At 38.5% G+C, this 14,534-nt stretch overlaps 1 protein-coding gene across 4 annotated transcripts in view; it reads right to left on the reverse strand.

Annotated features, from left to right (window-relative positions):
* LTBP1 (latent transforming growth factor beta binding protein 1) overlaps positions 1-14,534 on the reverse strand; it is a 467,907-nt gene that overhangs the window by 258,091 nt on the left and 195,282 nt on the right. For 3 of the 4 annotated variants that reach the window (XM_020972349.2, XM_020972347.2, XM_020972348.2), the window contains one exon: positions 6,753-6,920. In XM_020972349.2, the coding sequence (XP_020828008.1) occupies positions 6,753-6,920 (168 nt within the window). Of the gene's footprint in view, positions 1-6,752; positions 7,322-14,534 lie in introns of those variants that run through there. The other variant, XM_020972350.2, reaches the window with a different exon arrangement.

Below are 14,534 nucleotides of genomic sequence, written 5' to 3' on the forward strand. Positions count from 1 at the left end.
CAGAGAATAATGCAACATGGTATATTGCCCTGGACTTGGAGTGAGAAGACACTTGGGTTTGAATCGCACCTCTGACCCTAACTGTGTAACCAAGGGATAGTCACTTAATCTCTCTGAGCTTCAGTTTCCTCATTTGTAAAATGAGGATAATACTACATGTAGTAGGAGAGTTGGGAGGACCAGATGAACACTTTCTAAAACTTCAAGTGTCAGCTCTTATTACTGTCCTAAACTAAAAAAAGTGGACAATCAGTGTGGGTGGGGAGACCTGAGCACTTAAACTGTGGGTCACAAGTGGAAAAAATTTAAGAAACCCTGATTTGATTAAGCAGGAAGAAAGCAGGATAATATTCCAGGCAGGTGAAACAGTGAAGTAGAGGCACAAAAAAACAGTTATGTCGCAACATAACTTTAAAATTCAGGTCTTCATACAAAATTTTACAAGGGATCTAATCCCCTTTCAGACTATCATTCTGAAAAATACCTTTGCTATGTATCCATGGAGTCAGGTGCTTAAGCACTCTATGGGTTGTTTGGATGGTAATTTTTCCATTTAATGACATTTATTCCATTAAGAAGTGGTGATGCAAAGGTAAACAGGTTATAAATGTGCATTTGTATCATTACTTAATATTTAGCATGCAAATGGACTAGTCTGCATTCTTTATTGTTGTTGTTCAGTCATTTCAGCCATGTCTGACTCTTTGTGACCCCATTTGGGGTTTTCTTGGCAAAGATACTGGAATGGTTTGCCATTTCCTTCTCTAGCTAATTTTACAAATGAGGAAACTGAGGCAAACAGGATTAAGTGACTTGCCCAGGGTCACATAGTTAGTAAGTGTCTGAAGTTAGATATGAACTCAGGAAGATGAGTCTCCCTGGCTCCAAGCCCAGCACACTATCTACTGCGCCACCTAGCTGCCCTGACTGCATTCTAATGAAGATTATAAGCAAAGAATAAATTCTATATTAATATTTTTATAGACTATAAGATATACTGAAAGATCATCAACATCCTTTTGAGTTTTTTAAGCATAGAAAATTCATCCCAAATAGATGAAATCTATCTTTCATTTTGTTGGTTGGGTTTTTTGGGGGTTTTTTTCTTGGGGGGGGGGGGGCTAGGCGATGGGGTTAAGTGACTTGCCCAGGGTCACACACCTAGTGTCAAGTGTCTGAGGCAGGATTTGAACTCAGGTCCTCCTGACTGCAAGGCCAGAGCTCTATTCACTGTGCCACCTCGCTGCCCCCATAATTGTTTTTAGAAATAAAGCACCAGGATACAGAGGATGGTTTGTTGTCATCCTTCACTGAGGATGAAGCAAAGACATTTATTGAAACTGTGTGGCATGATAACTTTGGTTTTCTGTTAAGAGCAAGAGAGTTCTAGGCAATAGCTCAAGTTATTAAAGACGTCTGTGGAATCTCTTTTTCTATTGTATATTAATAGATCTCGGGGCAGCGAGGTGGTGCAATGAATACAGCACCGGTCCTGGAGTCAGGAGGACCTGAGTTCAAATCCTGCCTCAGACACTTGACACTAGCTGTGTGACCCTGGGCAACTCACTTAACCTCGAATGCCTCACCAAAAAAAAAAAAACAAATATGGCATTAAATGAATCAAATCATGATTTGCCCTAACCTACCTACCTCTCAAAAAGGCCTTTACAAATCAAGGTTATAATGTTGGCTTAGAAAGTATGACCTTGTCCTCTCCCTGCTAATACCATCTTCACAAAGTTTCTCCAGAGTTAAAAAAAAAATGAGCTAGGCTACCATATTCAATTCAGGGCACCATAGTTGAGGAAGGGCATTGATAAACTATAGAGCAAACAAAACAAGAAAGCCAGGATGATGAAGAGTTTTGAGTCTATGTCATATGAGAATCTGCTGAAGGAACTAGGGATGTTTAGCTTGGAAAAGAGAAGATTCAAAAGTGATCCAATAATTGTAATCAAGAATCCAAAGTCATGTCATGTGGAACGCGGAAGTGTCATTTTGGCTCTAAAGGGAAGAACCAGGAGAACTCAGTGGATAGATGTTGCAAAGAAACACTTTAAGGCTTGATGTCATGAAAAACTTCCTAACAATTAGAGCTCACCATAAGTGGAATGGGCAATAGATTTCCTCTCACTGGATATCCTCAAGAAAAAGCCAAATGACTTCTTTTGATTTATGTTTTAAAAGGAATTCCTTTTCAGACTAGATAGCTGCTAAAGTCCCTTCCATCTCCAACATTCTGTGTTTCTATAACCTGAGGAATTATGCTAATTTCACCCCCCTCATTTGACAGTTAAGGAAATTGAGGCCCAGGGAGGCTGACTTGCCCAAGGTCACCTGGGTAGTAAGGGACAAAGCCAGGAATGGAAGCCAGATCTTCTCACTCCAAAGCCAGGATCTTTCACACTGTACCACACTGCCTCTCAAAAACTTTCTTGGTATGCAATTTTCTTTGCCCATTACACAAAATAGCTATGAGGATGAAGAAGCTGTTTACTTGTTGAATTTAGCAATATTAAACTGTTTTTATTCATAATAAAACCTAATGGTATTAAGTCAGTTTTGTGGGATTTAAATGGGAGATGGTGGACCTGGTAAAGAGTACACACAAGGACTTAGAGATCTAAAGTTGAGGCAACAGCTGCCACTTAATATTCCAAACTATCCATTTAGCTTCTCAAGGTGCTCACTTCCTCATCTGAAAAAGCAGAATAATTATATTTGTAATCTTCCGTATCTCACAAGGAAAAAGTGGCAAGATGAATGAGAAAGGGGGAAAACTCCTTAGGCTAGAAGGGGTAGGGGGAAAAAGGTTCCGTGTGAACTCAACACATTACTTTGGTGATCATTAATTCCTTCTAAGAATGATTGCCAAATAAAGTATTCCATGTAGATTTTTTTTTGCATATTTCTATCACTACTATAACTGGAAGAAGAAATATCCTTATTAATTACATTTGGGTAATTATTCATAGAATGCTAGACACTTTATACAGTGATTCTTTAAGAAGCACAAGACTGTGCAAAAGCTTCAGAAACAGAAGGTCAGTTCCTTGAATCCCTGTGAAATCAGAAGAATTCATTAGAAAAGTAACACATAGGATGTCAGTACTTGGCACTTCCCATTTAAGGAAAAAACAGTCCCGAGGGCCAGACCACAGACTGCCACAGCTGAGAAGGGTCATGACAAATACCAAGAGAAAAAGGAGAGAAGGCAAAAGAAGAGGTGACGGAGCGGGGTGAGAGTTGGAGAGAGGAAAAGAGAGAAAAAGAGAGAAGACGGGAAGAGAGGGAAAAAAGGAAGAAGGGAGAAAGAGAAAGAGAGGGGGGGAAAGAAAAAGACAGGAAGGGAGAAAGAGAGGGGAAAGAAGAGGAGAGAGAAGAGAAAAGAAGAGAGATGGAAAGGAATGGAGGGAAGAAGAGGTGAAGAGAGAGGGGGAGGGAGAGAGAGGAAAGGAAAGAAAGAGGAGGGAGAAGAAGAGAGAGGGAGAGGGAGGGAGGAAAGGGGGAAGGAAAAGAGAGAGATGAATAATGAAATAAAGGAATTTGATCTACATAAGTTTAACTTTTTTATACTTAAAAATATAGATATTATAGTAACCCTATAAAAATGCCATGTATTTATACTTCACATTTTTGAGAAGCTTGGAACGCTAATCATAAGTTATTTTATTCATCTTCATTCAACAATTCATTTCCTTTCATTAATTATTAAGTGTCAATTATGTGCAAGGTACTTGGGGAGAGAGAGAGACAAAGTTTAGATAACATATGGTCCCCATCTTCCTGGAGCTTACAGTTTAGTACAGCATTATAATGCAAATGCTGAGAACTAATATAAAATAATAAAGGTGGTAAGAAATCAGTATTATTTATCCCACCTTTCCTTCAGGAAAGCCAAAGTATAAGGAGGGTAACCTGTCACAAAAGAAATACCATGCTGATGCTTGTATAACAACAGACTTGACCTCTCCCACTTTATTGTCATAGGTCTCACAATCATCACAGATCAGCTGGAGAGACAAGGTATCATAATAAAAGTCCATTCCACCTATCTCTTACAGTCTTTTTTACATAAATTCCTGATTCTTACTGGTAGACACCAGCCAACCAAGGAATTATGTGGCTAAAGGACTATGACTAAGTTCACTTATATGCTAGGTCAACTCTACCATTGAATTTCTTGACCTTATGCAAGTCATTTCTTTTGGCCTCAGTTTCCCCATTTGTAAAATTAGAATAAAACTTAAGACTATCTACATTATGGAGATGCTGTAAGGAAAGTATTTTGAAAAATTTCAAGTGTGACATAAAGATAAGTTATTACTATTACTGTTGTTATTCTCCCAATAACATGGACTTGTTACACTGCCCATGTCCCTTTTTACAAAGGTTCAAATAAAATACATGATAAGTTGTCCATTGGCTCTGAATTTCTCAGACCATGAAGTTTCCCAGATGCACATCAGATATGTTGTCAGAAGCTTTTAATGTGATTCTCTCAATAACATACATAAATCACATAGCACAAACAGGAAATTCATGAATAAGAAAAGCTATTCGTAGTATAACTATAAGAGGGTACATAAACTCTATAATCTGTTCGTTGTCCTTTGAAACATATCTTTGGATATCAAATTCTATTTGTTTGTGAAAACCAAGAATATAAGATGTCTGAAAATTATATTCTATATTTTAGAGCCATCTCCAGATCTGTCTCTGAAATCTATAAAATATTTGAACAAAAATGTACAGAGGAGACAGATAAAAAATACATATATACATACATGTATACAAACAAGTAAAATATTTCTCAAATCTGAATGGATAAAACAATTTATTACCATGCCTTTTCTAACACAATTCTAGCCCCTTTTTGGTAAAAAAAAGTTTTTTGTGGTTTGCTATTTTTAACTGGCTTCATTCAGCATTAAAAAAAAATAGCTACAGGTATATTGTTTCTAATTATCTGGGGAAAAGCCAGAAGGGAAAGTATATTACAAGCTTTAACAAGTACACTTCCACTGTTTCTCAAAATTTTCAATTATTTCATTGCAAAGCAAATACAAAACTAGTTACTACCCTCTCCCTCCTTCCTTCTTCATTCTTGTAAAAGAAAGCAATGACAAAGGCAAGAAGAAGAAGGACAGGAGGACGAAGAAAAGAAGCAGCAGCTGCTACTGGGGAAGAAGAGATGTGAGTGGAAGACAAGAAATCCAAATAAAATAATGGGGAGAAAATGCATGAAATCCACAACTATCTTTCCTTGGTATTAAGAACACAAACAAATAGAAAGCCACACTTTTCCTCACTAATACAATTATAAAAATTTTACAAGTAATTTAAGAGCTGAGACCCTAAAGATCATCTGGTTCAACACTTCCTTTTTTAGAGAAAAGGACTCTTAAAGCCCAGAGACTTTCAGTGATTTGTTCAAGACCATGCAACTGGTTGGTAGCAGAGTCTAGGAATCCTGACTCCCACCAGAATGGCCACTTCCCCTTACACCATACTGTCTACCTAATTTAGCATAATTTTTAAGATCTGCCTGGTCACTGCATCCTCAAAAGAATATCCATTCTAAAAACAGGAAATTCATGACTTATGAGTACACTGGCCTTACAAAGGAGTATGCATAAGGACCTTAAAAAACATGCCTACTTTTTCCAGATCTATACTACTGGGGAACATGTTTAGACAACAGAGCAGTACAGGAAAAGAGTAACTGAAGAGCTAAGAATGAATTTGCTCAGATCTCTGTGTCATCTTAATGAAAAATGATTTTGTTTTTTCTCCTCAGAGACAACATCATGCCACCAAAAAGTTAAATGTGACATATCAAATGTCTGATACTCAGTTCTGCTCAGTAACCTGAAGGGATAATATGGGCGGCTGTGATTTTATGAATGCACATGGCAAATCAAATTTTCCTATGATAAACATACAGGATTGCATGACAGGAGACAGGATGACAGCCGTCTGGTGAGCCAAGGATTAGCTCTGCCCCTGAATTTACAGAAAACAGGTTTGTTTATTTTTTTTGTTTTGTTTTTTTCCCCTACTAGGCATGGTAGTTCTTAGGCAACTTGTTGGAACTCAAAAGTTATCACTCACCAAGGAATTGTTAATTTTTATATTTTCACTTATTGTACAAAATTAACAATACTAGCAATTGTATCAATCTCTCCAGTAAGAGATCTACATTATGTTTAAATTCTTAACATAATCTGGACTGTGCAAAGTAGAAACGTAACAAGAGCCATCAAATGTCATTCTTTTCTGGAATGAGAATTCAGAATCCAGCAGTTTTCATGCATTTGTCCTTAAGGACATGAAGTCAAGTTTCATTGTCATCTACTAAACCTTTCCCCAAAACATTCCTTGGGTGAAATATAACAAACTCTGTACAATATCTGACTGAAATATTTCTAAATCGATCAATTCAAGCCTTCACTTGTTTTCTGTCCAAAACTAAATCCTGTCTGTTCTGTCTATCCCAACACACACACACAGGATCACTGCACTGACAAACAGCAATGGGCAATAGTTTAAGCTTTCATTCCTCCAGGAAACGTCTTGTTGAAAACAGTTCAAAAAGCTAAGAAAAAAAAAGTTTCCCTAAAAGCAATATGCTAGTACTTACTTATTACCAGAATCCTCTAATGCAAGGAGGCAGTAGCAAGGGGGTGTAAATGCCATGAAAACATAGAAATCTATACACTAAAGACAGCTCCGGCTCCGAAGTGACTTACCTACTCGGAAGTTTGTGGCTGTCAAAGTATCTGCCGCATGCCCATTTTCACTAATGAGAGTGGTGGTATTCCCCTTCTCACAGTTATTCTGACAATTGCCCTTGGTGCAGGTCACTTTACAGATGCTTGGAGTAAAGACCACCTTGATGCGGCCAGTGTGGTTACTCACTGGGAGCGGAGGCAGAGAGAAAAAGAAAAACAAACAGATCAGCTTAGTATCCATTAAATTTCCTTCGAAGGTTTGAATAAAAAAAAAAGAGCACGCAACCCCGACAGGTTTTTAAGGAAGAAGGGAAGCCTTCAGTGTTCTCAGCTCGGTATCCAGTGGTGTCTCTGAAACAGGAGTAGGAAGCTTAGCAAACAGAACTCTGGGATGCACTCCAAAACCACATTTGAAGTCAAGTCACCAGAGTGGGATTAGTAATCACAATGCTGTACTTTATTCACAGGCAGACAAAGAGCAATACCCAGGGCACGAGAGATTAAATAGCCAACCCTGACAGGCAGATGTAACGTAAAGAGGTTGGCCATGCACCTAGTGTGGAACAAAATCTTGCGTCCTCCTCCTGCAGACTTTTCCTGTTTCTGCCACTATTAAGTCACTATTTGCAGCCGACCCCTGGAAATGTTTTAGGCACGCAGCGTGTCTGAGAACATCTGTCTCAAATCTCCTGGCACTCAGGTCTGAAGTGATCAAATCTTGTGACGCAGCTGCTCGGGCACAATTTCTTTTTTTCACAAGTCTATGGCATTATTTCTTCATTGGACTTTAGGCAGAATAGATTTTATTTGGCTATCAATTCCATCTATCTAAAAGGGGAAGGTCAGGACAAAGTGCTAAGAGCTACCTCTGTGTTAAAACATCATTTCGGAATTCTCACAGTTCTAGGTGGAATATGAAAATGGCCCACTTTTTAAAAACTAGATACTGTAATGCCTATCAACAGATTTCAGATTAAATTGTCCTTAGCATTGAGTGTGCTTGATGGGAGGATTTATTCACTTCAATAAACATTCATCCAGTCTACACATTCTTTCAGGTATTTGGTAGTAACTTTGATTTGCTAACCTTAGCCCTAGGAATTCAATTCAGTTAACCTCAACCAGCATTTATGCATACTATGTGCCAATAATTGGCAATACAAAGACAAAAGAATGCTAACAGTCCCTGTCCTCAAGGAGTTTAAATTCTACAAAGGGAGTCAGATTTGCGACAGTCAGGGTTATGAGCCTTAAGCACATTCCTAGGGCAAGTGAAGTCTGCTTTCAGTAGACCTTACCTCTAAGTATCCTTTCGTGTACCAACATCTAAGACCACAAAGTGGGCCACCCAAATCATATCTGTCCTTCTCACATCCAAAATTCTCCATCCTCCCCTTTCCCATCTATATTTCGCATAATTCAGACTTCACCATCATGCCCCAGAAACCCCTTCATCCTAGAAGATTACTTCAGCCCTGGAATTCACACCTCAGAAGTAATATTCTCAATTCCTTTGGCCTTGGTCTAACTGAATGATACCGCCCACAGCCACCATTTAAGGAAGTCACCAGGGCCAGTCAGCTCTTCATCTGTTCATTTCTCACCAGACTACAATCCAGACTTCATCATCTCCCCCCAACCACACACACACATACACATATCCACGCACTCTGGGTACCTTCCTTCCCACTCCCATTTTCGGCTTCTTTTTATGTGCTGTCTTCCTTCATTAGAATATAAACTCCTTGAAGGCAGGGACTCTTTCTTTTTTTCTTGTATTTGCCTTCCCAGCACCAGCAAACTCCTAATACATGATTATTGACTGGCTATATCGATACTCCATTTTTATTCAAACGCAAGACTTATCATTTATGGTCATCCTCAAGGCATTCATCTCATTTGATGATTAATCTTAATTAATCCTGGGTGCTAACAGACAAAAAAATGTTACCTCCACTGGTAAGCATTTACATTTTAACACCCACCTTTCTGGAAATAATGCCTCAAAGTTAATGACTGAACATTTTTCTGTTCTGACTTTAAATTGGATACTTATGATGCTTTATAGAGCTACAGACTAAAAAAGGAAATAAAGTAACTAGCACCTATCTTTGAAAACAGAATTAATGTCTCCTCTCTACCGACAATAGAACTCTTTATAAGTAAGCAATGTATGGTGCCTTCCAGGTCAACCCTGCAGCTTCACCCCCAACTCCCCAGAAACCTAGGCATTAATCAAAGAGGGCTGGGGCATCTTAAAGCTGTTCTGACCAGCTAAGGTTCAATGAGTTCAGCCATGGCTTGGGCTGGGAAGGAATCTAATGCTGAAGCTGACTGTTTCTAGGAGTCTTCCCTCACCAAACAAGCCCCATCTCCTACCCCAAACTACCTCCTCATCCTACTCTATATTCAACCAGGAAGTTTTGAAGAAAGCTTTTTTCTTAGAAACCTTCAGAACAATTATAAACTCTCAGGGATCCTAATTTGGCTCAAGACCTAAAACTGCAACAGATATCTTAATTCAAAGGGGTTACCCTAATGGTGGGAATTGTGGGCACATAGTTGACCACTGGGGGGACATTTTGGATCAGTCAGACATTTATGTGTCCTTCAATAATAATTATGTTTATACAGCACTCTAAAGTTTACAGATTTCATTCCCTTCTTTCCCATCCACCCTCCACATGACTACTAAAAAATAATCTAAGGCAGAGCTCTGACCTTGCTGCTCTCCTGCTCAAAAATCCACAGTAGCTCCTTGTTGCCCCTAGGATATAATACAAATTTCTAAGTTTGGCAGTGAAAGCTTTCCAACATCAGGGTCCAGCCTATTTATCAATTATTAACTATCTCAGATGACTCCTTTCATGTACTTCAGGCTCCAGTCACACTGAAATGCCCTGTTTCTCAAAATCAGAATTCCATTTCTTGCCTCTGTGGCCTCTAAGAGTCTTTCTTTCCCTTCAAGACTCAATTCAGAAGTTACCTCCTCCCAAGAGCTTTCTTTTTTTTCTCTTCCTTGAGGTTCACAAGCTTGTGTGCACAAGCTTAGAGAGAGAGAGAGAGAGAGAGAGAGAGAGAGAGAGACAGAGACAGAGACAGAGACAGAGACAGAGAGACAGATGGAGGGAGGGAAGGAGAGAGAGAGAATGAATGAATTACTTTGTATTTAGTTATTTGTATATCCTTCTAGTCAGTGTTTGATGACAGGGTCTTTCATTTTTGTCTTCACATGCCCAGTATAGTGACCAGCATATATTGGGGCCAAGTAAATGTGTGTTCAATTCAATGTCTGCACAAAAACCTTGTGAACTAGGTAATAAAAATATTATTTATCCCCATTTGACAGGTGATGAAGCTGTTTCACTCAGAGATATTAAGTGACTTATCTAAGATCACATAATAACTAGCTGAGCCTGGATTCAAGCCCTGATCTTTCCCAAACTCAACTGCAGCACTCCTTCTACGACACTGCACAGGCAGCCACAAAGTATGTTTCAACTGTTTACATGACTTCTATCCCAAATTCTTATATGATTTAAGAAAACTGTCTGTACAAGTTTACCTTACACACAAGGGAGAGGTTAAAAAAAAAAGAATATTCATTCTACAATCAGAAAAAATCCATATGGCCTAGCTTCTCTTCTTTTTTCAACAGTACCACACAGAAATTGGATCACACTCTGTTCTCAGACCACACTTATGATACCTTAAGGATACAAACTTTTTGTTGATGGGTTGTTTATTTTTTTTTTGTTGGGGGTAGCATGGGGGGAGGTCAGGGAATGTGATTAAACTCAGGAAAAAAGGAGATAATATCTTCCCACTTCAAAAGAATATAAATTTGTATTTTTTCTGGCTCTTGGTACAACACTGAAATTAGAGGTATTGTGCCAACTATTTTGTCTCCTCTGGCATTGACATGTTGTACCAGCAGCTGCCATACAGATGTTCATACCTTCACCTAAATTATACTTACTTAGTGAAGCAGAGATCAGCCATCCAAAGAAAGCAAGCCCTTACTCATTATTCTCATTTCTCCTCCCAGTCTACAGTAGTCACTTAATAGGCACTTGAGATTCTCTCAGTCTATTGTTTTTTAAAAACTTATAATACCATTTTGCCAAAAAAAAAAATTGGCTTAGAATCATCTGGACTTTCAAAAGGCAAAGACAGTTTTATGTGACTCAATTCTGACTTTTACAGTGTCCACTTCTTCTTGGAAGGCAGAAGAATATTTTATTTCATTTTTTCCCTGGTGTTTTACAAGTTATTCTGCTAGAAAGCACTTCACTTCTCAAGTAGACCCTCAGTAGGCCCTCTTTTTCCTCAGTATCCTGTTTATTTCTCTATTATAATTAACTTTGGTTTTAAATACCAGGAGTATGGTGATAGTCTGTGCAACTCCTGTTATCCAAAGATCAGAATGGTGAATGAAGACTGTCACCAGATTGGCCACAGGAAGGAGAATTTTTTCCACCATAGTAACCACAAAAGGTCTCTCAAAGACCACCAACTAAGCTGCAGATGGATTATAATCCATGTCAATAGAAAGAGTACTCAGTCTGAGCAAATGAAAGATCTTTGAAACATTGATGTATGTTAAATATTAATTCTTTTCGGTATCAATAGTGACTCTTCCACACATCAGACTCTATTTCACCTACCTAACCATAATACAATAAATAGTAAACTGACTTGAAAAAACAACTTAGCATGCTCCCAAACTTCTCTCCTTCTGCCTATGAGTGCCAATATTTCAAATATCTAGGATTCATTAGTGTGAGCATTCTTCCTCCCAATACAGATCACAGCCTGTCTTGCATCTTGATATTCAGTCTTCTATTGGTAAAAAACAAAAGTGCAGCACCTGGTGACCACTGGTCTGGGGATGAGTCTCTTAGCACTCATTTAGACTCCTCCTCTGATGACAGAACTGTCATCTGTCATCTGTCATCAAGCATGGAAGCACCTACCATAGTCTGTGCTCCCTTGGCATGGCCTTCAAAAAGCAGTCACTTCCATGCCACAATGCGGCATGCCACAACTGTGGCACAGAGTAGGACTTTCATAGAGAACATCTTGAGCCTACCTTTCTCAACCCGCTAAAAATCAACTCCATACTTTAAGTGATAAAATTGATGCCCAAGGCACCAGGGTACCAATGATGGCCTATCAGGGAAAACAGAATGTAGATGATTAAGCCCGGTGGTTTTCCAGCAAAATGGGATAGTCAGGAAGATCTGAGTTCAAATTAAGCCTCAGATACTAAAATAATGTGTGATGCCTGGGCAAGTGACTTAACTTCTTCCTGTTTCAGCATCCTTATATATAAAATGGGGATAAGAGCACCTCCTTCGCAGAATCATTGTGAGTATCAAATGAGATAATATTTGTAAAGCATTTTGCAAACCTTAAAGTGGTTATTATTGCTATTGTTATCATTATTAGTTGATTCCTACTAAGGGAGGGACACGGTTGTGGGGTAGGGGTGGGAGGAAAGGATGACAGCTATTTCATTTAGCAGAGATCAAAGAATCATGGAATTTTAGAGGTAAAAGAGAACTTAGAGATGATCTAGCCCAACTCCATTGTTTTATTGATAAAGACATGAAGGCTCAGAGAGAATAAGAGATTTGCCCGAAGTCACACTGAAAGTCTAGAACAGAGACGATTTCCCAGACTTTCAGCATGAAGTTCATTTCTCCAGAGCTGCATATTAAGGTGCGTACATAAGCTATAGGTCTGAAGTACACTATAGCCAGTTCCATCAAGTATCAATAAGAAAAAGTGTGGTACAATTTATGTGCTCTTTAGAGGACATAATTTAAGTGGTTTGTTTGTTTTTTCCCTATAGGTAAATCAGCACCAGCAATTTTTAGCAGGTACTCTGAAACACAGAGCTTTGGCTAGAATGACACAAATTGAGCTATTCAATAGGGCTGCCAAGTCAGTCAAGATGCTCTAAGACCTAAAGAGTCAATATTCTACCTGGAGCTTCTATTAACCCTGATGTGAATTTCTCCCTCCAAGAAGAAACAAGCTGAAATGTTTTTTTTCTAAATCTAAGTCAAAGTCATCATGTTTCTAAGATAAGAAATACAAATTCTTGTTCTTTTAATCATAAGAGACAGAAGAAAACTCAAAACCCATGCAAAATGTGATCGGCAGGAATACCACAACCAGAAATGAGTTCAGTGGCCATCATTTCCTCAAGAGGCCAGAATATGGCCAATACACAAAAGCAGCCATGAAATAAATAGCACACGTTCAAGACTCACATCAAATGTCATGAGCAAATACATTCACCTCAATATTCATCCAGAATATTATGCCAACATATTAGCATTCATGCATTTTAAACAAGAGGGAGAAAGCATAGGCAATATCCTCCAAGAAAGAGAAGCAACCTCCTTATAGAAAAACCTATAAAACTTCCCATCAAGTGAATCTTTCTAAATAACCCTCAGGGACAGTTTCACAATCAGGTCCATGAGTAGTTTCTTCAGGGTATTAGAGAAATTGAACTAATACTTAGTTCTCCCATTTATGGTCCACTAGTGCCTAAAAGCCAATAATTCTTTGAAGGATGAAAAATGTACAAAATGACATTAAGCTTAATGGATGTTCCTTATTCAGCTTGTTGGGGTTTGTTTAAACACTCCTAAAATATTAGGGAGGTGACTCAGTGGATAGAGCACTGAGCCTGGAGCCAGGAACACCTGGGGTCAAATCTGACCTCACACACTCACTAGTTGTGTGACTCTGGGCAAGTCACTTCACCTCTGTTTGCCTTAATCCACTGGAAAAGGAAATGGCAAGTCACTCCAGTCAATCTTTGCCAAGAAAACCCCATGTGGGGTCACAAAGAATCAGATACTACTGAATAACAACAAAATATTTAGACCACTAAGAACTGCAGAGTGCTTTGAGCTCCTCAAGAAAGGTGCTATGTAAATCCATGCTATTGCAATAACCTGTTATTCTATCAACAACTTCTCCTCTTCCTAGAAATCCTGCCAGAAGGAAAAGATAAATGAGATTTCTAGCATTGATGTAAATACTTCCTTAGATAAGAAAGAATCTTTAGATGTGTTATAACACTCTGCCTCAAGTTTTCCAGGTAAAGGTATGTTAAATTAAAGAAGTGAAATGAAAAAACGAGAAAGCTTCTATACAGGCTTTAAAAAAAAAGAAAAAGAAACCCAATTATAAGAACTCTTATGCTCTTCCCTATTATTATCTCTCAGAGTGTACTATTGTATACAGTGTATTATTCTCTCAGAGAAGACCTTATGTGTATACATGTGTATGCTTATAAGTTATGCATACACAAATACACACACACACACACAAACATAAAAGGCAGTATGACATTCTTGAAAGAGGCATAGTCTTGGAATCTGGAAGACCTGGGTTCAAGTCCTCCCCCGACACATACTGGTTACATAATCATGGGCAAGTCACTTAACCTCTCAGTGTCCCCAGACAACAGCTGTCCAAGGTTCTAAATTACAGATAAGTTGACAGTCTACACTGGTGAAGGGAGTATCTCATATGAATAAATTCAAAGGTCTAGACAAAAATAAGCAAATACGAATGAATAAATGAGTGAATATACATTTATTAAGCATTTATTATGTGCCAGGCACATACACACAATGGCTTTGCCATATATTATGGGTATACATGTAGGGAGGAGGAGAATGTGTCTAAGTTTATTTGAATCTTGGAATAAATCTCAATACTTTTACTGTATCACCACCTCTAAAACTATCATCTACATTTTTAATGGCTGCC

Source organism: Phascolarctos cinereus, unplaced genomic scaffold (assembly GCF_003287225.1).
Source record: "Phascolarctos cinereus isolate Bilbo 61053 unplaced genomic scaffold, phaCin_HiC Scaffold_2;HRSCAF=192, whole genome shotgun sequence".
NCBI classification, from domain to species: domain Eukaryota; kingdom Metazoa; phylum Chordata; class Mammalia; order Diprotodontia; family Phascolarctidae; genus Phascolarctos; species Phascolarctos cinereus.